Source organism: Pocillopora verrucosa, chromosome 9, assembly GCF_036669915.1.
Source record: "Pocillopora verrucosa isolate sample1 chromosome 9, ASM3666991v2, whole genome shotgun sequence".
In the NCBI taxonomy this organism is placed as follows: domain Eukaryota; kingdom Metazoa; phylum Cnidaria; class Anthozoa; order Scleractinia; family Pocilloporidae; genus Pocillopora; species Pocillopora verrucosa.
In genome coordinates, this window is record NC_089320.1 from 6,185,316 (window position 1) to 6,210,009 (window position 24,694).

At 37.7% G+C, this 24,694-nt stretch overlaps 1 protein-coding gene across 3 annotated transcripts; it reads right to left on the minus strand.

Annotated features, from left to right (window-relative positions):
• Positions 1-19,227: 19,227 nt before the first annotated feature.
• LOC131785310 (uncharacterized) lies at positions 19,228-23,942 on the minus strand. 3 transcript variants are annotated; one of them, XM_066172342.1, is made up of 5 exons: positions 23,812-23,942; positions 21,380-21,854; positions 20,709-20,790; positions 20,238-20,405; positions 19,228-19,692 (listed from the first exon to the last, which is right to left on the minus strand). In XM_066172342.1, exons 3-5 carry the CDS (start codon positions 20,718-20,720, stop codon positions 19,396-19,398), a joined length of 477 nt encoding a protein of 158 aa, XP_066028439.1. In that variant the 5' UTR covers positions 20,721-20,790; positions 21,380-21,854; positions 23,812-23,942; the 3' UTR covers positions 19,228-19,395. The 3 variants fall into 3 exon arrangements, with proteins under 3 accessions (XP_066028439.1, XP_066028441.1, XP_066028440.1); XM_066172344.1 differs by lacking the exon at positions 23,812-23,942 and adding an exon at positions 22,927-23,002; XM_066172343.1 differs by lacking the exon at positions 23,812-23,942 and having other exon boundaries at positions 21,380-23,056.
• Positions 23,943-24,694: the final 752 nt, after the last annotated feature.

Below are 24,694 nucleotides of genomic sequence, written 5' to 3' on the forward strand. Positions count from 1 at the left end.
CCCGGTCACTATCCTTATTAATGGGCGTAATGTTAGCTGATTTCCATAATTAAGGCAGGCGTCCCCGTTTGATGGTAGATTGAAGAGCATATTCAGAGGAACTGCAGATGCATCAGCAGTCTCCTTTAGTAAACGAGCAGGTATTTTATCAACTTCACAAAACTTATTAGCATTAAAACGGTTGAGTAGTTTTTAACTTCTCTTTCTCTTCTTTCTCTTTCAATCATTTCTCTTTTCCTTCTCATTCTAATCTCGGTTTCCCTTCTGTTCTGGTTTCGTTTGAAGTTGTTCCCGCTCCAATTCACGCTGTTCTCTTTCCCGCATTCTCCTGTTCATTTGGACCGTTGCTCTGGCTACTCCTTGCACCAATGCAAGAGGACTGTTGTTTGCGGACCCTAAAGACTCAACATTCCAAGGTCTTATACTCAGTGCAGACAATGCAAACAGAGTTAAAGCTTGAAAGTTCGTTGGGAAGACTTCGGCCGAGGGGGAACCAGCTGCAGACGAGTCAGTAGCAATAATGTGTGACCCGGCAATCTGGAGAAATGAAACAAAATAAGATAATTTGCAAAAATATGTATTACATGGCTAGCTCTTTGAGCGGGCGATATAGACTCATTTTAATCGCTTGGAATGCTCGTTTTGATGCGTCATAAATCATTGAGCTGTTTCAAACAAGGTCAGTTTGTTTAAGTAAATAAATATTGGTATATTTCAGTCTGTAAAGATATCGCAAAGCACCTCTGCCCCCATCCCTGAGCCTCGGTCATGGTGTAAGCCATTTTGATTACGACAGAGTAATTCCAAGCGTAAGGTATGGTCTGTAGTGTGTCTGGCCACGAAGGAGTCTCTCAAACCGTTAGCTTTGTTTTCCATGATGCATGTATCTGCAACTTAACGAAACAAATGGTATACATGATACACATAAAGTAGAGTAGGAAAAGTTAAAAGTGACTAGATATAATTTTCCGGCTACATTCAGTGCACTCATAAATCAAGTTCCACCAGTTGCATTCCAACGATTTTAACTCTATGATCAAAGGGTTGAAGTTTAAAATCGCGGGCGTAGTACGTCAATCGTCGACCAAAAATACAAGGCTTATGACCATTTCCGAGAAACTGGTTTATTTGGCTTGCTTGTGGTTTTCATGAGCCGTTTCGTTCGTTCAAATGGAATTCAAAAGGTGCTATCAGTTTCAAATATCAAATTTCCCGACACACCTTCGTTTTTCATTATTCCTGGAATGTTTAGGTGAAATCTGACGAAAATCGGTCAGATCTACATATCCTATTAATTTGTTCAATGTGGTTGTATTCCTTAAAAAATAGGTTTAATATAGGTTCGCAAACGCGCCACTCCAGGAGATTATCTGGCCTCCTGAAACCGCAAACCGATGGGACGGGACCTCCTGGCGTCAATGACGATGGATTAACGTTATACGACAACAGGGTATTGTGGTTTCTAAAAGTATGTCTTCTGTTAACCCTTAGATCACAAAAGCGGAGAATGAAACTTGACCACCGGACAGACAGACAGACAGACGTAAAAGACTGCTGGCACTATCGATCTGCAAAAATACAGGGCTTATGACCATTTCCAAGGAACTGGTTTATATGGCGAAAAAAAAAGAAAACGGACCAAGCAGGAACAGATTAGAACGCTCAGATTTACATTAGAACTACCTTGAGATATGACATGTGATAATGTATTATGACGTCACGTCTTATGCCATAAGTTGGAGTTCTTCCCGACTTGGTTCAATTTACATACACAAATTTGTGTCGCCAACTGTTAAGCATCTGTATTCGTTTTCTTCAATAAAGCTTCGAACTTAACGCTGTACATCCATCCTACTAGATCAGTAAAAGACGAAACCCTTTGGCATACATGACATAAACGGCATTTTGCAAGCCAACTAAGGGGAGTTTGTCCGAGCTTTGCCGAAAAAAATTCTCTCGTTGTTTACTTTTTGCTCCAATTAATTTTTAGGAAGGACAGGCTTTAATTTGTTCCGGTGGTAGCACGTCAGGGAAGAATATGTGATGAGACAGTACTTAAAGACCCCCAAGGCATAAATGGTTCGTTAGTTCGACAGTCTCGCACGCCCCTTTGCCCACGGTGCTGTAAACGGAGTAATAGTTTTGTTTCCGCCGGAGTATGTTGTGAACTATCAAGCTGCGCTTTAATGGTAACTTTGAACAAAATTGAACAATTTACACTAAAACAGGTAAAGAATAAAATGGTTACCACAGTTCAGAACACAAAATATTTTTGCATGAAATTCCTAAAGTGCAAACAGTATAAGCAGGCTCACTAATGACACTACTCAAGTTACGGAATTTACATATTGTTGAACATCAAGGAAAGTTATAAGAAGTTTAGTATTTATGAAAATTGAGACAAGTGCTTTTTCTGATCGAAATATATCTTCTCAGCAAACCTCTTCTACTGTCGGTAACTTAGTCCCGGCCACCAGAGATTTAGTTTCAGCGTTACGTTGTAATATTCGTTGGTGCGTTCCTTGATTGGAAGCTTCCAGCTGCAATTTTATAACAGGGTGATGATGCAATGCTAACCCTCTTGGTAGACAAGACTAAGACTTGCTGATTTTAGCATGTATAGAAATGTAAGGCCACTCTAGACAATGCCAGCACCCCAGGGCGGAATGCAGTATGCGACGCTTTCTAAACAAGCTCACGACATGGATGGTTCGCAAGCCCGAGAGTCTTGCACGCCCCATTGCCCACGGCGCTGTCAATGGAATAATATTTTAGTTTTCCTGATGAGCATGTTGTGAACTATCAAGCTGTGCTTTAATGGTAGCTTTGAACAAAATTCAACCAACGATCCAGAGCAGCTTAAGTGTTTCACATGCGAGTGATAATCTTTTCCATCTTCAGTTTTATGTCCGTTTGTGGACCTTGTGGTTTAAGGTAATTCTGTAATTTGCACTTGTGTGGATTTAATAAATCTATGCATCAGCTATACACTTAATCATAATGCTTCTGATCAAATTAATCAACTTCTGACTGCATTAGCCAAAACAAAGTCCAAAGAAGGGTTAGCAGACAAACTAAGCAAGTCCACTAAAGGATTTTAGAAAAGGCTGTCACGATTCGGAAACTCATCACCACAGCTCAAAACTTAAATAGACTAAATAACTTCAAAATTCGAATTCATGCATTACATTCGTTCTAAATATAAACGAAAGGTTAATTCATACTTAACTGACTAACTAAATGACTAACTATAATTATAAACTAGCTAGATACCTCATAACAATATAATGCTTAACTTAGGAAACATTCCCTGACATGTAGCCACTTTGACAAGGCAGACAAATGCCTTAGCATCGTCAACCACGACACAGCTGGTATACCAAATTTATCAGTCACACCGAAAACTCATAATTCCACTGTAGAATGATATTGCTTTTTTTTTTTATCCGTGGATAAAGACTTAAGCACTATGGAAACTTGAGGAGTCACTTTTCTTCTCTCAGTGATTTTATTAATAGACTGTTAGCGGGTTCCCATCGTTGTGGCGCTGAAATCAATGTTCAAGTAAATCAAATTTGTGAGAAACGTCTATTTCAATCCTCTGGAGCGAGTCCATTATGACTGAATTGTAAGAATTTCCTTGTGACTGGAATTTTTTTGGCCAGTTGTGGGAAAAATGATTGAATCATTTGGCCTCCGAAGTCGTTGCATCCAAGGGCCTTCCCAGATTTGAAAGTATCATCATTTTTAGTACGACAAGCCCCTTTGATTGCATCGATTGTGTCTTCATTTTGACGGGTTGAGAGGAGGTCAATTTTTGGACGTTGATTAGCCTGATCCGGTAACATGGATTGATAGATAACAGAAATTGAATTAGGGGATTCCTCTTCTTTCAAGCGCAGTTCTATTTGTGTTTTCAAGACTTCGAGAATATTCGGGGTTGCGTAAACTATCGTCAAGCGTAGGTTATCAACAAACAAAAACTGGTGGTATTTCGAACGGAAAAACTACTAAAAAAGAAAAAGCGTATCTAGACAAGATGGAAAAACCAGTCCGAGACACCCAACAGAAGGAAGGAAAGAGCTAATCAGAAAGGTTTTGCAGCTTAATTATTCATGGCCAGATTGAATTTAAATCTACCCTTTTTACAAGCAATTTACCCTTGCTTTTACATTGGAATATGTGCTGTAGACTTGTTAACAAACTGTGTATGTATGATCTTTCTTAATTAGTGAGATGTAACTGCACTGGGCCGGAGGCAGCTGATGAGTTCTGAGAAGACGGACAAACGATGTAATAAACTTTTAAAATCTGTAACAGACGGTTACTATAGTGTAAGTAATTTTTTCTGACTTGTAATTCTGCGTATGTTTCCGTGATTGCTTTCTTAAAACATGTCATGAGAAAGTTCATTTAAGTGTATCAAAAGCGAGTGACAACCTGCAGTTTTATGTCCGCTTGTAAACCTTGCGGTGTAAAGTAATTCTATAATTTGCATTTGTGTGGATTTAATGAATATCGGATAAGTGAAAGAAAAATTGCGCCTTTAAAATAAAAAAGTCCAAAAAATGGTCCAAAAATTGGTCCAAAAAAATAGTCCAAGAAATAGTCCAATAGTCCAAGGGTCCAATGGTCCAGTCTATATGTTACCTATGCTGTGGAGGCATAGATTAAATCATAAAATGATTGATTAGCGTAATAATTGTTCACGATCCACTGCCCATTGATCGGCCTTAGTGATTTGATTAAATATAGACACAATTAGTAAATCGCATAATTACATCCGATCTAAGTAGGAATCAGCGAGCTTATGTTCTTAAACTTTATAGTACTCTGTGAGGGGTTCTCTTTTCTTCTCAAACAAGAGCATCTGCAAGCTTTTCGCTCGGTTTCTAGTTTTTGTAGGTTATGTTCTGTGAACTGATCCAAATGTAAACAAACTCAGGAGTGTTGGGCGACATGGGGTGACGGAATGTACATAAGAGTAATAACGTTGCCCAGACATCTATATCCATTTCACTTCTACAACAACCGGGCTCCTTACCAACGTCACGTAACAATAAAGTTGATTATTATTATTACTATTATGATTATGATACTCCGGCAAAAAAGAAAAAGGAAAAGAAGCCAACAACGACAGAATGGAACTAAGATCATCGACTACTATAAGCGTGTCACTATACAATACTGCACGTATTATATAATGATTAGATTTGTCCCAGGGAGTCGTTTCTCCCACGTTTTGGTAACTTCACAGGTCATATTCTGAGATCTTAATCTAGGGAACAGCGTGGCAGGTATTCGCTCAAAATCCAGCCTGTTCTAAGTCGTTTTCTTCACCATTTTATAGTTTGAATTTCAAAGCCATTGATATCTAAAAAACAGCATTTTCGGACCAATGCTTACCAGAACTTTTAATAAATGGGCTCTTGAGCAATCAAAAAGAATAAATTTGTAAACTAGAACGTAAACTTTTGCATTGATCTTCAAATAACTTCGCGTCCTCTGGCTGTTGCCAGACCACACTCCGCAGTGTTTCTCACCGAGTGAATACGTCGCCTATTGTGGATTGGGTGCTAAATCGAATCATTATATACAGCAACAAATTATGAATAAGGAATGATCTAGTGAATAAACTTAATGAATAATACAGCATGCTTTTAGTTAGTTTCTTGTTCATTATTTTGCTCAAAAAGCTGTAATCTCAAATAAATTTGCGAGTTCCTTCGTATTTTTTAATTGAACCTTTCAGTCACCTGGTTGTCCTGAAATAGAAATAGTATCATGGGCTTTGGATTAGTATAATGACGTTTACAGGAACAGTCAAGAACTTATGCATGTAAAGTGGGACCACAAACTCCTCGAAATTATCCGCCAAAATAGAGACTCTAAACTGGCTCTGAGAATTAAGAAATTGAAATTAGAAAGCTCATGAGTTAAATCTTCGGGTCAGACCACGCTCAGACGCTCTATCACTGGGCCTCAGAGACTGTACGCTTAGTCAGACTCTTACTAAGCTCATATGTGACGCACATCCCGCAAACTGCCAGGATCAACAGTGTCGAAAGCCCTGCGTGAGTTAATAATGTAAGATAGATGTTGAGTCCTATTTTTTTTCTTCGTTCCACACTCGTAAAACTGGAGGCGGAAAACATATTTCTTCATTTTGCTGAAGATTCATCATTTTCTTACTTGACACATGAGGCTTTCGACATTGTTGATCCTAGCAGTATGCAGTAATGTTAATGTGGATCACCTTGGTGTCTCTGTGGCTCAGTTGTAGAGCATCAGGGGACGAAGGTCTGAGCTTCAATTCTTCATGACTCAGCATTTTTTCTGTGTCCCATGCTTGTGACCGAATTGGTAAAAAAAAAAACTCTTCTCATTTGTGAGTAAGTAAAAAGAAAGTTTGCGACTTTTCAAAAGCTTTTGAAGCAATCTAGCGAGTGAGATTCAAAACTCCTCGGGAATTATAATTACCGCGTTGTCTTACTAAATTCAAATTCTTCGTCGGTGGTAAAATATGGAGCGCTTAAGGCGACATTAGGGCGAGTAAGGGATTATTACTGTAAAGTCGATTAGAATTACTTCGGTAACCATTTCTGAAAACTTTCGATTTTGTTCTTCATTCCATACTTTTTTACACCCGCAAGGCCTCGCATCCTTGAATGAAGTGAAAAAAAACTGGAAAAGCAATGGTTACTAAAATGAATATGAAGTCTCTGTAAAAACACTCAAAAATTGGCCAAGCACAACACATGTGAAAAAAAAATCAGCTTAACTAGGTATGAATAATATTTCACAACAAGAGGGAGTTGGTTTCTCAACCGAACGCATTCGGCGGATTTTCCGGGAAAGTTGGTCGTTTTCTTGCATTATCAAAGATGCATATGCCAAGAATTTTGGTCAATTTATTGTAGACGTTCGAAACAAGGTTTATTATTCTTTAGTCTATTGAGTATTGAGTTGGGCTCTGAAAAATTCAAGCGCTTAACGGCTAACTTTTTAGAAACTTCCAAGTTATCAATTTTAAAGTAAACATTAGAAAAGCCTTTTGATTGATCTCAGCAAATTTAATGTAACACTTAATCACTTGATTATGAAACGAATAACATTTCTTTTTAGAACATTCTTTTGGTGTTATGCATCACTTCTTTCGTTATCATAAAATTTATTTCGTTCCTTAAAATTTGCCTGTGGACAGTTTTTGAAAGAAAGCATAAATATCAAAACTTAGAAACTTCCAATTTATTGATTTTAAAGTAAACATTAGAATAGCCTTTTCATTAATCTTAACAAATTTAATGTAACACTCAATCACTTGTTTATGAAACGAATAACATTTCGTTTTAGAACATTCTTTTGGTGTTATGCATCACTTCTTTCGTTATCATCAATTTATTTCGTTCCTTAAAATTTGCCTGTGAACAGTTTTCTGAAAGAAAAAATGGATATTGATAATCGCCGCTGACAAATTTCTGCTTCGCACAATTAATATAAAATTTCCAAAAGAAACAATAGTAACATCTAAAACATCTATTCTCAGTTCAAGACTGTTCCCGGAAATCGGATCCAAAATGTTTTCTAAGTGTCTTGAAATCGCGTGACAAATATCTGAGACTCTTATGAAGTTTGAAAGAACCTTGCAGCGGAAATTATGTGTAAATTTTTGACAGCCGGGCATTTATTGGTTCATTCCAGAACGTGCCCCATTGTTCAGCCGAAACCTTAAATAGATAACACGCTCTGTCTTCATAGCATGTCTGCCTTGTTGGAATGAAATAAAATTATGCGAACATTTGTAGTCTACGAAAGAAAGATTTATTTCAAAAGGATTGGGAAAAAATTATTTTCGTCTCCTAGACTGAAAATCAGACAGTTATTAAGGGATAAATGTTACTTAGCAGTTTCTAATATTTGTCCTGAAAATTCCTTCCACGCACTTATATGGTGCTTTCCTAAAAACGTTGGAAGAAACGTCGAACTTACAGTTACAACGTGAGAAATCCTCTTGTATGTTTTTTTTTAAACTGAGTAATCCCTTTGTCATGCGCCATTTTTATTAGGCGCACAACAAAGATGGTGTGTCAATCGAAGACAGACAAAGGGAGTATTTAGTTTAAAAAAAAGAAAAAGAAAAGAAACGACCACGAGAGAAAACATAAAGCACAGGGACCCTGAGGAAAATATACGCACCACACATCAGCAAGTTAAGCTTCCAGTGGGTCTTTCCTTTATAACAATCATGTGACTGAAAAATTCTACCAGATGCGATCAGAATTACGATTTTCAGAACACGTCGAGGCCTGTTCGACTTCGATGAATTAAAGCGAAATGTAAACAAATATAAAAAATCCGCAAACCCCGCCTAAACTCACCTACGTTGGCTTTAAAAATGTCTTTTTTCCCTCTAATCATCGAAACTTTGCCAAAGTGAACGAATTCGGATGGACGGCATTAAAAGCGGTCCGGTGCATTTCGGGTCAAAAAATCGATTCTTTCAAACTTTGCCCGTGAATCTACCTTAGTCTAAAAGTCATCTTTAACCACTTTCTTTTTTTTTTTTCTTATTGATGTAATTTTCGTTTCCAGTTCCCTGTAAAATATGACTACATTAGTGTAATATGACATTACGTCTCATAACATAAGTTGGAGCTTTTCCTGACTATCGATCGCCTCCAGACGACGTTTGAGTTTTCAAATTTGCATATTTGTTCAGAGACGTGACGTCATATTACACCAATGTAGTAATATTTTACAGGGAATTGGAAACAAAAAGTACATTAATTAGGAAAAAAAAGAAAATGGTCAAAGATAAGACTGACCGAACTACTATGACTTAATTTTCCCGCGAAATGCGTAAATAATCCGAAACTTCCATCATGCAACGCGAACCTCTTCAACGTGCCATCAGAATATTAATTTCTGGATAATTCGTTTCCATGTCACTCAAACGTCAGAGATTACATATATAACGTCCTGCGATCTCAAGCCTGCAGGTTTGTCTGAGGGTGGCAGAGAGTTTATACGCGTGACTACGGCCAAAAAAATCACTACTTGACTCGTAACTTTTATAGGAAAGCAAGGTAAGTGAGGTTAAAGTTTTCCTTTTTATATTTATAGCGCGTGAAATACTATTTAAAGTACACAAGACGCGCGATTTTTTGGTAACTTTGTGCGTGAAACGGGATCAGGAACCCTCGTTTGCTACCCTCTTCTCTACCTATGGTTCAATAAAGTTGTTGATAACCACTTGGGAACGACAAAATAAAATGATCTGACGAGTTATATTGTTTTACGTGAGCAAATGTGAGTGTTCAAAGCAATCTGGGAATGCATTGCTTTGCTAGCCTACAAGTAGCCCACCCACCAAGAAGCAACGGAAGCTCCCGTTTCAGCCAAAAACACCAATCACGTCTTGGTCACTTTGTAACACACGTCAAAAGCACTTTGGTTGGTTTCACTTACAGTTTCGATTGCTTCCTTTCCACAGTTTTCCTTTCCACTGATTTACTTAAGTTTTGGTTTCGAGAGACTCGATCGAAATGCTCCCTAATTTTGTTCATGGTAGGCTTAAAATGAAAGCAGATCGTGGGCACTTAAGAGGAACCACCCCTATTCAATAAATTTCTAATAAAAGCAAGAACAATTATTACAGGCATGCATCTGTTAACTTATTATTCTTCTTATGTAATATATTTCTGCTATCAACGAGCATCTGCTTACTTTGCTTATTCGACCTATTCAGAAGGCGGTTGAAACAGACTAAGAGTTGTTCAAATATCTTGTCGGTTCCCACAGCATTGTTTTATTACTTTAGTTATACATAAAAGAGACAAACAGCAATCGCCCAAGAAACAGCAATGCTGGCCTTGATCCGTGGACCATTATAACATATGTGGAAGGTGCTATTATCTCACAAACTAGCGCAAGTAAAATAACTTAAAATTACGCTGAATTAAAGTCCCGTCTAAGATTCACTTAACTACGTGACAGAGTAAGTTGAATCGATTGATAGTTACATTAGCTTCCAGGACTTGTGTGGTGTTGGTTTAAATATTATCTTAGCTGAAACAGTATTTAGTGCTATCAATTTGAATGTAAATAAGTTTAACTGTATGAGAACGGCCGATCCATTTTTCAAGTGGCGGTGGCCCGCGAGACTCGCGCGAGGAGATGGAGGAGCCTCGCGCTTGCATTGCGTTTGTTTTACGCTTATCTGACAAATGCAAATTAGAAATGACGCCTGTTCTGTATGCTAAGCTGGCCTTAATTCGAGTGATCACGAGAAAATTTGCATGGATACAATTCGTAACCTTCGATCCATTCTATTTGAAGTTTGATAGAAAAATTATTCCAATGCCGGTGGTTTCCTGTGTTTTTGCGCGTACTTCATAGGGGATCAATTATCAATTATAGTATTGTATGACGTCCTGCGATCTCAAACCTGCAGGTTTGTCTGAGGGTGGCAGAGAGTTTGTTCCTCACGCGTGATTGAGTCCAAAAAATCAATACTTGACTCGTGAATTTTACAGGAAGGCAAGGTTCGGTGAGGTTTGAGGTTTTCTCTTTTAAATTCGTGACGCTTGAAAGACTATTCTACATACATGCGACGCGTGATTGTTTCTAAATTTAACGCGTGAAACGAGTGTCGAAAATAATCCGGGAATGCTTCGCTCGGTGATTGTTGCAGACAACTCATGCCATCCTCTCAGCCAATAAGATTCAAAACTGACCCTAATCACGTCTTAGTCACTTTGTAATACGCGCCCAAAGGACTTTGGTTGGTTTCACTCACAGTTTTGACTGGTTTCTTTTCATAGTTTTCCTTTCTACTGATTGATTGTCGTGAGTACTTTAGATTGGGTTTCAAGAGACTTGATCAAAATGCTTCCTAATTTTGTATATGTAAAAATAAAGAATAATTATTACAGGCATGCGTCAGAGGTTATTCTGCTTATTTTGCTTGTTCAACCTACTCCGGAACTGTTTGGAAGGCGGTCACAATTATCATCATATCATTATTATTTGCATTCTAAGGAGTGCTATGTATGCATTATATCTCGACTGGTCACGAATATCTGCTCACTTTGTCTTCTCTGTTGTGTTTGGAGGGCAGTTTAAAACAAATCTGGTGTCCATTGGGATCTTAAGTTAGTCTTTGCTTTCTCTGAAATCACATGCAAGCAATTGCAGAACGGATAGCTTGTTTTCCCTCCATGTTCACACATGTGTGCATCTCGATTGAACATTATGTTACATACACATTATGAGCACTGACTACTGCACTGCACAAGAATTAGGCTTTCAACAGTAACCAAAACAATTTCAAAGCGTTAGGTTTGTTCAGCTTCATCCTTGAATTAAAACTAATCTCGTGACAATCTTTTGATTTGTCTTTAAGATTGCAGACCTGTGTAAAAGGCTTTGGCAAACAGACCTCTCCTGTACGTATTAATCTGCAGTACAGTTAATTAATTTTTAGCGTTACCTGGTTAAACTGGATTGAGCTGATGTTCTGTTCAGGATAGGTTCTTGTTTGAGCGCGCCGAAAATAATGTCACAAGTTCGAAACAGAAATTACTGATTGAAGCTGTCCCGGATCATTGATTCGATTTTGTTCAAAGCTATTATTAAAGCGCAGCATGGTAGTTCATAACATACCAGGCGGAAACAAAACTATTATTCTGTTTACAGGACCGTGGGAAAAGGAGCGTGCGAGACTCTCAAGCTAGCGAACCGTGTATGTCTATATAATGCCTATGTATAAAAAAATATTTTTCCGTTTACAGCAAGGGAGCGTGCAAGCGTGCATTCTGCCCTGGGGTGCTGGCATTGTCTAGGGTGGCCTTACATTTATATACATGCTATTCAAAAAGTCTTAGTCTTGTCTCCTAAGAGGGTTAGCATACAATGTAACGCTAAAACTAAATCTGTGGTGGCCGGGACTAAATTACCGACAGTGGAGGAGGTTTGCTTAGAAGATAAATTTCGATCAGACAAAGTGCTTGTCTCAATTTCAATTTCATAATTACTTAACTTCTTATAAATTCCCTTGATGTTCAACAATACGTAAATTCCGTAACTTGAGTAGTGTCATTAGTGAGCCTGCTTATCTTGTCTGCACTTTAGGAATTTCATCCAGAAAGAATTTTTGTTCTGAACTGTGGTAATCATTTTATTCTTTACCTGTTTTAGTGTAAATTGTTCAATTTTGTTCAAAGCTACCATTAAAGCGCAGCTTCATAGTTCACAACATGCTCAGGCGGAAACAAAACTATTATTCTGTTTACAGCACCGTGGGAAAAGGAGCGTGCGAGACTCTTAAGCTAGCGAACCATGTATGCCTTGGGGGTCTTTGAAAACTGTCTCATTGTGCATTCTACCCTGACGTGCTAGCACCGGAACAAATTAAGGCCTGTTCTTCCTAAAAATTAATTGGAGCGAAAAGTAAACAATGAGAGATATTTTTGGCAAAGCTCGGACAAACTCACCTCAATTAGCTTGAAAAATGCCGCTTATGTCATGTATGCCAAAGGGTTTTGTCCTCTACTGATCTAGTAGACGAATGTACAGCGTTAAGTTCGAAACTTTATTGAAGAAAACGCATACATATGCTTAATAGTTGGCGACACAAATTTGTGTATGCAAATCGAACTAAGTCGGGAAGAACTCCAACTTGCGGCAGAAGATGCGACGTCATGATACAATATCATACCTGTTCGTTTACTAAAGGAGACTGCTGATGCATCTGCAGTTCCTCTGAATATGCTCTTCAATCTACCATCAAACGGGGACGCCTGCCTTAATTATGAAAATCAGCTAACATTACACCTATTAATAAGGATGGTGACCGGGAGCCAGTGGAAAATTGTAGAGGACAGAGAAGTTGATGTAGTATTTGTAGAATTTTCATGACGTTTTTGTCATTATATCCTCTTAGCCAAGCTTTGCAAATATGGTATCGGTAGAGACTTGGTCAATTGGTGTAGAGATTATCTAACAGAGGCTCAACGGCGTGAAGTAGTGGAAGGAGAGGCTTCTGATGGGCTAACCGTGATCTCTGATGTTCCACGAGGTTCGTTATTCGGACCATTATTCTTCATAGTATATATTAATGATTTACCAGGGGTAATTAGTATGAACAGTTCAATTGCTATGTATGCTGATGACAGTAAAATGTACAGGCTCAGAGGCAGATCTAGGGAAGGGGCCCGCGCCCGGAAAAGCTGGCAGGGCAAGGGACAAAAGGTGTAATATGAATAAGATGACAACTCGAGTAACTAGGGAAAAGTCACCTTTAATTGGGGAATATAATATGGAAGGTCAACCTTATGAAAGTGTTAGTGTGTATAAAGATTTAGGATTGTTTACTGCTTGTGATCTTCTGTCGAACCAACATGTGGATAAAATAACTAAGGCTAATCGGGTTTTAGGGCTGTTTAAAAGGACTTGTAGGGACTTAAATGACATTGATTCTATGAAAACACTTCACTATTATACTCTCGTGAGACCTTTACTAAAATATTCATGCAAACCTTGAAACCCACATACTAAATGCAACATTGATAAATTAGAGGCTGTCCATCGAAGAGCCACCAGATGTATCACTAAGTCTGATGATCATTATGATACTAGATTATCTAAGTTAAAATTGTTGTCATTATCCAGAAGGAGGTTCATAAGAGATGTTACAGTTTTGTTTAATGTAAATAATGGACATAATGATATAGATATCTCAAACAAGCTCCTATTTTGTAAGGACAGAAATGTAAAATATAACTTGAAGGAAAATGACACGAAGGACCTTGTTCCAAATTTTAGATGAACTAATGGTTTTATATATAGCTTTTTTAACCGAGTTGTTTAAGATTGGATTGGTCGACCTAATCATACTAGAGAATCAAATAATATTGCAGCCTTTAAAAAGAACGTTTTAGTTTTATTAAGGATAATTAGAACTTTTATTTTTATATTTGTATATATACTTCTCTTATACCTTAATTAGTGGCACATCCCTAGCATGGTGCGTCAACGCTTTTGGTTGTCTCCTTCTCCACAACGTTTTTTTACTGTAGCGATAATTTGATTTAGTTTATTGTCTATTTGTAATCTAATTGAATGAATCTGTAATAAAATTAGACTTTAAGCTGCTCTTCTATTTCCCGTCGTAATGTAACTTTTAGCCCTGCGATTTTCTCGACCAACGTAGAAAGCGAAGTTAGCAAAACAAACAAATTTTCTATATTCTTTGTAGACATATAATTACTCGGAGCTACTTCGCACTGTTCGATCGAGAGGTAGCAATGTTCTATTTTGGTGGTAAACCATTTTGTATAACTTCTGTTGACGTCACGGTGAATTAGACATTCATATTTAAACGGGGAAGCCCCGCGGAAGTTTTTGCGGGTATTGCAGAGTGGAAGACCTACTTTTTCAATGTAATCAGCTTTCATTAAATATTTGCGCGGCGCGCCTCGCATAGTTTTAGCTACTCAATCTTTAGATGCGGATATCTGATCTAAAAAGCCTGACACATATTTGTTGATTGATGCTTGTGAATAAGACTGTGCAGTCATTTTGCTAGTGCTGTGGCATCCGATACCCGATAAATTTAATACAAGAACCTTGGGTCGTTTCACGCCGGCCCCCGACACTTCCTTAAAAGAAATGCAGTGACTAAATGCCTGGAAGCCGGGCACGGTCTCAAATAGACTAAATGCCCGGCAATAAAAAATTTCCACTCAATTTCCACCAAAAGGTTCCTTCAAACATCTTAAGAGTGTCGGATGTTTGTGAAGAATTGTCAAGTGATTACAAAAATTAATTTGTTTTTTTAGTGGACAAATTCTCCGAGCTTGTGCCTACTACAATATTGTTCGGTTGTAGACACTGACATTCTACGCTTCTGATCAAACTTCCGGAGAATTTATCCACTGAAAACACAAATTAATTTTGGAATCGCCTTACATTTCCTAACAAACATCTGATACTCTTAAGAAGTTTGAAGGAACCTTTCAGTGGCATTTTGGTGAATATTTCTAAGTACCGGGCATTTGGTCTATTTGAGACCGTGCCCGGCTTCCGGGCATTTACTCACAGCCCAAAATAAAAGTCACTTATGATTAAATTAAATTTTAGGTAAGTAAGATTTTAGGTAAGTAAGATTTTAGGTAAGTAAGATTTTATAAAATGAATTCCTGAACCATATCGGAAATAATTTTGTGATGAATACTATAATCCTCACGATTTGCACGCTCATATTCAGTGCATGGGACCTTCTTCATAATCATCAATACACAATCTATCATTTTCTTCGAAGCCACTGCCCTTCCAGAAATTTAAAGGAAGTGACGTAAAGTATAGTAGCTCGCATCGTTAGGACAAGGTAACTAATAAAATGTTATTTCCTTTTATGATTCATGAATCGAGTTGGGAAAGCTTAGTTGACTAGGATTACTGTCTCAACCAAGGTAGTGTGTTATGTATGCATATATAAACGTTTAAGACATAAAGCAAGCCGTCACCGGAGACATAGTTGTTGGATGCCATCCATAGTTGATGCGGTTCCTGTTTAATTCTCATAAATATGGAGGAAGTGGTTTCGTATTCTGATGTAAATACTATGGCCGCAAGGCAAGCGGAGGGCGTGGAGAGTTGTGGGAATGATGATAAATTAAACAAATATGACTGTAACATATCTGACTTGTTCTCTCCCTTCATACCCCACACTTTCCACGTGCGCCATGAGAGAACAGCGACTGGGTCCGAGTTTAGTTTGTAGCGGTATGCCAGTCTGAGTCTTTAGCGCCATGATATGGTAGTTTAAACTAACAATGTGCTTTTAAAAATGAGTGAGAGGTTCTTGAGAGCCTGGCACTACTTCACTAGCTGAATCGCTTGCAAAAATAGGCACAGTATATCTTCCCTTGAGCCAGCGATATCCAAGGTAGTTTGACATGAGCCTATAGTAGTGAATAGTGCTAGTAACTTCTGAAGTTAATTTAGGCAATTTTTAGTCATAAACTCGTGCTTATTCACCCAATTTCAATTTAATAATGGGATCACCGACGTTAGTGTTTGTGGTACTAATATCTAAAAACAACAGATGTATACATGTCAAATTAAGGAATCGCTTATCATAGAAATTCTGTAACGCTGGCACAACCTGTTGGAAAAAATTATTTATAAATGTATGTATGTATCATACATTAAAAATTACAGAATTAACCCTTTACCTGCCATGAGTGACCGCGACAGAATTTCTCCTTACAATATCAATACAATATCAAGCAGACAAGTGATGAGAATAAAGAAAAATATCAATTAGGGATTATTAGTTGATCGAATACCAAATGCTCCGAACTAACATCAGAAGATTTATATGGCAGACAGTGAGGAGAATTACTAATGATATCTTGGGAGTTAAAGGGTTAAGGAATAGAGAGAAGCACTTATGTAGTAAACCTAGAATTAGATAACTCACAAAAATAGGTTCTTTTCAACATAGTAAGCGGTCAGATAACAAGCAATGCACTGTAAAAGTAAGCTGAGTTATTTTCATTCATTGAGAATTTGAATGGATTTTTTCACCTTGGAGCAGTTGTAAATATTCCAATACAAACTCTTACAATTTCGCCATGACTCTTATTTCGCGAAATGATCATCTCACAGCTGGAGCTTGGGCCGCCTATGGTATAGTAAATAACTATCAGTCGTTTTGGTGTGTAGCATCGCTGAGTATTTTAAATCATTGTCTGTTTTGTCACTCCCCCTTCGGGCTCGTCAAAATACCGCACAGCGAGTGAATTTAGGTCGCTGGTGCACCAGGCAAATTTTTGTTTATTTTGCGAAACGATTAGAATGTCACTAACAACAGGAATGGGGAATGGGGAATGGGGAATGGGAAAATAAAATGTTAAATAGAAAAAAAGGGAAATTAATCTTTTTTTTCAATTTTTTATATTTACTGATATTTTTCATCGATATCAACGTTCTCTATCAACAACGTTCAAAATTGAAAGAACGAAATAAATTGATGAAAAGGAAAGAAGTGACCCTCGTGGAACAGGTAATGTTCAAGGAAAAATATACGAGCACATTTTCGCGTAGAATAGGGGCTATTATGTTTCTTATCTTTCAAATATTTTGCAGCGCGTGATAAAATATTTACCAACAGCTCACTGTTTTCTGCGTGGGATGTATTCTTATCGGTGTTCTCTGGTACTACTCTATGAACAAACAAATATTTCTCATTTTATGTAACATTTGCATTATCGTAATGAACGTAAAATTTTAAAAATTGGATAGTTTAACTTAGGTGATATTCTCGGATATTCCCCTGTCTTAGCTGGGGAATATTTGTTAACGTGATTCCTTAAGACCAGTCGCGCGAGCAAAAATATTGCATGGATCATAATCGAGGATATACCACTAGTGATATTCCCCAATTTTCAGGGTCTAGGTCCCCTTACAATAACTCTTTCTTTAAAATTAATTTAAAACGAGAGAGCGTTTTGTGGTATCTTAATTAAAAGAGAGAACATGTTTATTTGTTCATGAAATTGTACCAAAGAACACTGAAAAGTGAACATCCCACTCAGTGAATGGTTAGCTGTTCGTTAACAGTTTTTACCGGCAATTTGCAAAAATATTTTAGAGAAAACAAACAAAATCAAATAGCCTCCATTTGGTGCAGAAATACGCTCGTTCGTTCACACTTTAAATTTGATATTGCTCATGTTTGCGGGAAACCTTTAAAAGTTCAGGAGTCGGCTGCACAATCGCCACCAACATTCATGCAAATTTTCGCTTGAAACCTAATAGATTCGATATCTGCTGGAAGCGCCTTATGGTCATGAAATTATTCTTTGATATGCTTTCTTAGTTTCGCTGCAGCCGCTAGCTTGAAAAGTGTGGCGAGTGCTTTGTCTTGATCGAAATTTTTCTACCAAGCAAACCACCATTACTTTCGAAAAATAAAATGAAAACTATTGAAGAAATGTAAAATAGTTTCCGTGTTTACATCAGGCTATGTGCCTTGTTGAAATCAAATATGTTGTGAACATTTGTAGCCTACGAAACAAAGATTTATTTCAAAAGGAATAGAAAAAAATTATTTTCGTCCCCTAGACTGAAAATCAGACAGTTATTAAGAGATAACATGTTAATCAAGAGCAGCAGTTTCTAATACTTGTCTTGAAAATTCCTCCCACGCACTTATACAGCACTTTTCTAAAAACGATGACAGAAACATCGAACTTTGAAAGTTGCAATGTTTACAATTGAAGTTGTCTGTGAGAAACCCTCATGTATGTTTTATGAACTGAATAATCCCTTCGTTGTGCACCATTTTTGTTGGGCGCACAACAAAGATAGCGCATGAATTGAAGACAGATAAAGGGATTCTTCAGTTAAAAAAAAAAGAAAAAGAAACGATCACGAAAGAAAACATAGGGTACAGGGATCTGAAGAAAATATTCGTACCACATATCAGAAAGTCAAGCTTCGAGCGGGTCTCTCTCTTATAACAATCATGTGATTGAACAATTCGACCAGATGCGATCAGAATTAAGATGTAATGTAAACAAACATAATAAATTTTACTAACCGCAGACAAACTCACCTACGTTAGCTTGAAATATGTTTCGTGTGTCTAAATCTTTTGCCCTCTAATCGTTGAAGTGGGAGGACGTATCGCGTTCACATTGAAACTTTGCCGAAGTGAACGAATTCAGAGGACGTATAGCGTTCACATCGAAACTTTACCGGGGTGAACGAATTGATGTCGATGTAAATATGCAAATTTGAAAATGAAACTGATAGTGCGGAAAAGCCACAACTTATACTTAAAATTACTAAAAAGGTCTCTGTATTAACGGCGGACGACCCATCCTTGATTAAAAATTACAGACCAGTTTCAATACTTCCTGCTTTTTCGAATAATTTTGAAATAATTGTATATAATTGTATCTCAAGGTACCTTACTGAAAATATGATCTTGTCTAACAACTGGTTTTGCATAAGAGATAAACTTAATAGATTAACTTTTTTTAGCCAAAGATACCAGAATTTTTTACCAAAACCGAAATCTTAAAATTCTTATGGATTACCTCAACGATGAAATTCGTCATGTTGCGACTTAGATTAAAGCTAACAAGTTGTTCATTAAAGTGAAAAAAACAAAGATCATGATTTTTAGAACTAAACAAAAATTTCTAGCGACACGCCTTCTCAAAATTGGTAACACAATTATTGAGGATTTTAATGTGTTTACAGGCAGCATCTAGCGTGGAAAATACATATTGACTACATTTGTACAAACATTTCTAAAACAATAAGAAAGTTATATGAAACAAGGTTTCATCTACTTAGAAAATCTCTTCTTCTGTTGCCTTATTCTTCTGCCTCTTGCGATTCTCTGTCCTGGTTCGTTTGAAGTTGTTCCCGCTCCAGTTCACGCTGTTCTCTTTCCCGTCTTCCCCTGTTTATTTGGACCATTGCTCTGGCTACTCCTTGCTCCAGTGCAAGAGGACTGTTGTTCGTGGACTCTAAAGACTCAACATTCCAAGGTCTTATGTTCAGTACAGACAATACAAGCAAAGTTGAAGCTTGCGAATTCCTTGGGAACACTTCGGCTGAAGGGGAACCATCTAAAAACGTGTCGGTAGCAGTGTTGTTTGACATGGCAATCTGGATAAATGAAACAAAATACGACAATTTGTAAAAATGTTTATTGTATGGCTAGCTCCTAAGGCGGGCCATATCATATATTAAAGTGTGAACTTTAATATATGATATAGAATCATTTTACTCGCTTAGAATGCTCGATTTGATGCCTCATAAAGCTGAGCTGTTTATTTTTCTCAGTACAAAAATTTGGTAATATTCTATCTGTAAAGATATCGCAAAACACCTATATGGGTCAGCCGTGACAACGAAAACAACAACGATCTTCCTGAGTTTATTTTGTAATTCTCTGAAGTATCTTTTTGTCATACAGGAAATCAATTTTGAGTAAGCTTGTGATATAAAATTTTTCTAGATCATTTGGTGTCAGTTTTCTCCAATTTTTATGTCGAAGTAAATGAAAGCTGCGATTTCAGCATCAATTTTGGTGATCGAGAATGACTTTTACGACGCCCTTCCTGCCCCAGCAGACCAACCACTTAGTCCCAGAAAAGCGATATTAAATCCTCTCCTCATCTTAAAGCTATGCTGTAGTCAGTCTTTCTTACCTCTGTCCCCATCCCTGAGTCTTGGCCATGGCGGAAGCCATTTTGATTACGAGAAAGCAGTTCCAAGCGTAAGGTAGGGTCTGTAGTGTGTCTGGCCACGAAGAAGTCTGTCAAACCGTAAGCTTCGTTTTCCATAATACAATTATTCACAACTTGGGGAAACCAATGCTGTACAAACAGAAAGCAGAGTGGGAAAAATTACAAGTAAATGGATATAGTTTTCCGGGTACATTCAGTGCACTCGTGAATCAAGTTCCACCATTTGCAGTCGAACGATTGATTTCGACTCTCCGGTTCTCGCATCCAGTAGTCGAGAGTCAGGAACTGCCCCCTACAGCCTCCGACACAACTCCACATACAAATCTCGATTCAGAATTTTAACTACGTCCGGGAAAATGGATAGGGAGCACTAAAGCGTTCTTCGTTATATTAGTTAATTCATAAAAATCATGTCATTGTGAGCATACTTACACGCCATTCCATATCATTGCAATGGCATACTCTCTACGAACCTTTGTGAGCATGGCAGGATTTGACAACCGCTGGACGCGCCCTGAAAATAAATGTTCCAAACTTCCATTAACCAAAAGGAATTTCAAGCATTATCTATCAAATTAACTTTTACAATTATTTTTTTTAAGATTTGTCGCTCAAACATTGCATTTACCAGATTTCACTCTCATTGTCGATAATAAGGATATAATCAAAACAAGTAGGAAAAAACTATTGGCCAATATTTCCTTTTGCAGAGCCGATTTTGTGTGCAACCAATATCACGAGTGTCTTTAAACATTCTTTTGAAATCCATACTCCTACACTAGCAGAAAGGAAAACTTTCCAGTGTAGAAATAATACGAAGAGACATCATGAGAACACAAAATATTAACTACACAAATCAACTGATGACGAAATCCAAGATACAAGAAACGAAATGAAACGAACAAGACAGAGAGTTATTGGCCTGCTTATGTGGGAATGAAGAATACTGATGTTATATATATTTATATATACGCGCACGAAACTATCTACTGCCAATGGTTTTTTAGCTCATTTGCCTCAGTGGAATCGTCTTCAAAAGAAATGCGAGTAATGGTGGAAATTTTTGCAACAACGCAATTTTAATGCGAGGAGTAAGTCATTACCTCCAAACAGAGGCAGCGCTCGTCATGTCCTGAATTTTCTCGGGAAGAATGTCTTCCTTCCAGCCGTTTGTCCAGACAGACGTTACACACATCACAGTGGAAGGAGCGGTCTTTGAAGATGTTAAAAAAGCTATCTTGTTTTATCTCTAGGAGATTCCTGTGAGCAATTTGAAGGCTTCTCTCAGCCATTTCCAAATTACCTCGTTGAAACAGATCCAAAGATTGTTGGAGGTGGTTAGCAGTGTCTAGTCTTACTGATAAGTCATCGGTGCAATCCGAGCTATGTCTATCGTGGTGTTCTCCTCACATATTCATGCCACTGGAGAATAGTACACTCTCCATACTCGGTTACCAGTACTCCAGTCTTCTGTCCTTCGCTCTGAAACGCTCGAAACGTCAGCTTTAAACACTATTTACGGTAGCCAATCCATATTATCAACTCAAGTGATCAAACCAAATTATCTTCTTGCATTACCTATTCGTGAAAAAGAAAAAATCTTAAAACCTCCAAAGGATATCCAAAGACAGGTAAATAATCAAGCACGGTCATGAAAAATTTTCTCTTCACTTCTTAGGCGCATTATGGAATGCAGTCCAATGTGTGCTTTTTGTTCAATTGACTCCGGATAGTGGTTAAAATAATTTTAAACGAAACGGATTTGTGACGATTTGCTTTGAGCGAGTATCATATCATTAATTATTTCCAGAAATGCATGCAAAATCCACCGAGCTGATTTCGCTTTGAGGAGCTTGAACTAAATTCGCCAAAATCGTTAAATCCATGTACATTCACTTGGTTTTAAGACGTTTTGTCAAATCTGCAATTTTCTTTACTGCGTGCATTCCTGGACATAAGTGGACACACTTGCGACTCTAGAAAACCTAGGAGAGCTCATGAATAACGATTATACGAGGATGCAATAATCTACGTGTTTGAGTTCACTCCTTTAAAAGCAGCTGTTAGTCATAGTCAGAGTCGCTCAACGAAATTTCTTATTTTGCCGATTTAATAGTAGCTTTCGATTCATAGTCAATTTCGAGTTTCTTGGCATTATCAGACAAACGATTTTCGGGACAAAAATGGCTCATTTTTTGTGCACTTCTAAAACTCAGCGGGGCGGAAATTATTCGTAAGTGATATAAATGCAAATGATGCTCGCGTACACGAACAAACACTTGTAAACTACAAAAATTTAAACTGCGTTTAGCTTTTATTCCTGGATCAGCACTTATCTGCTTCAACCAACCCATGAGATTCACGTTTCAAATCAATTCAAAATCAATTCAAATCCTTCTTGCCCCCGAAGAATACTCTAAGTTAGATAAATAAAATGTTTTTCCACGAACAGCACCCTAGATGTTCCGAAAACATAAAATCAATTCAACATTGTAGCTAAATAACGTTTAAACGAATGATACTATCGAACAGAATACACTCTTCGCTCCTCAAGCTCGACATCATTAAGGTAGAGAAACATAGAGAAACCAAGAAAGAGAAAGGCAACTGCTGTTTTCACTGGGAAATTCTGAAAGTGAAATTACGCTACCATGTAGTTACGATCGCAACAGGCATTTCCCTATGTATGCTCTCGACCAACCAGAGTTTTCACAGTATGTCTGAAGTATAACTTTGTAAATTTGCCACTTTAAAGAGCTTCTAAAGCTGACGTTTTGAGCGTAAACCCTGCGTCAGAGCGCCATTCGCTCACAAAAAGTACATACAAAGGCTGAGCGGCGGGTGGTTCTTTTGTTTCGTGTCGCCGCTCATACTTGCGTCTCTACCGCATACACTTTCGCTATGCGCCCGAAAAACCGGAAGTGGATTTAAGGTCTATTAGAATTTTACAAAAAATAGAAAACCCACCGCTAATCATGGGGATGGAGTAAATTTCAGTTGCATCGTGAAAATAAAAGGTAATTGTGATTTTCTTTAAAAATATTCCTCATGATGACATGCATGACAGTTGTCGACCACAGAAAACCCACTACTTCTTGGCGGTACGATCATTGAAAGTTTTAGCGAAGGGGACACCACAATAAGTCCTCCGAGAAACATTTTTTTTCCCGTTTGTCAGCCAACAAACGACGACAGTATTAAAATTTAAAAGAGATTATACGAAGCCCGATTTGTCACTTCTCTCGAAGTTACCCTACGCAAGTGCCACGAATATTTAATAAATACACGAATTGTTTGATTCATGTAAATTTATATTTTTCACATTTAACTGCAAAACCGTGAGTTTTATTATCAAGCGATTCCTTCTGTTCTTAAATTTCTTTTGCATTTCAAAATGGACACATACTTTTTATTCCGTGTTTAAATTTGTATTTCGTTTCTGCAAGAGTTCTGTCCTCCGGCTAAGGAGTCTCGTTCAAGGGAATACGTGTAGGACAGCACTTACTATTCATACTTACATAAATTTAACACTTACCACAAATCGGCTTTGACCTTCTGGCATACCAGAATGCCGCCATTTACGGAGTAAAGTATCTGATGGTCCATTCAGTTTTTTCGAAATTATTTTTTCAGCGCAATTGTACAAGCCTTTTCGTACATAACTGCTGCGGAACACAGCTATGACAAAGGCTGCAAAACAGCAGGCTTCTTCGATGTGTCAAATCAAAAATAAACACGCAAAAGCGATAGGCTGCTTATGTCAAACATGATATGACTATCAAACATGATAGATAGTCATGGAGACAAAGCCAAGTTTACTTTGCAGCATGAATACTTTTGAAGGCTTAATGGATATGTGCATGGAGACGAAATGATGAACATTAACGAACTTCGCCCTCAGGATAGTGGATGGACTGGAGGGATTGGGTGAGTTTTTTTGTGCGCACTTGTGCAGATGTAGACCACAAACATTTTTTAATCTTCGGACGTTTATATTTCTTTTCATGCGTTAAATGACAAAGTACATCTGACTGAGAAAACAGAGCCTGCTTATGTTTCTTAATCTGATCTACTTTGGTGGACCCACTACGATGACGTCAGGCCGTGTGTACACTCTGATTGTGTTGCATCATAATCGTAACACAAAAAAAAGAATCATTCGCATTCTATCGTGGTGGAGTGAACATCTTCTTTGGTGGCAACGAGGTAGCGTGAATATAAGTTGAATGTAATGAAGATTCAATGTCTGTTGACGTCAATGACGTCAAGCCGTGTGTACACTCTGATTGTGTTGCATCATAATCGTAACACAAAAAAATGAATCATTTGCATTCTATCGTGGTGGAGTGAACATCATCTTTGGTGGCAACGAGATAGCGTGAATATAAGTGGAATGTAATGAAGATTCACTGTCTGTT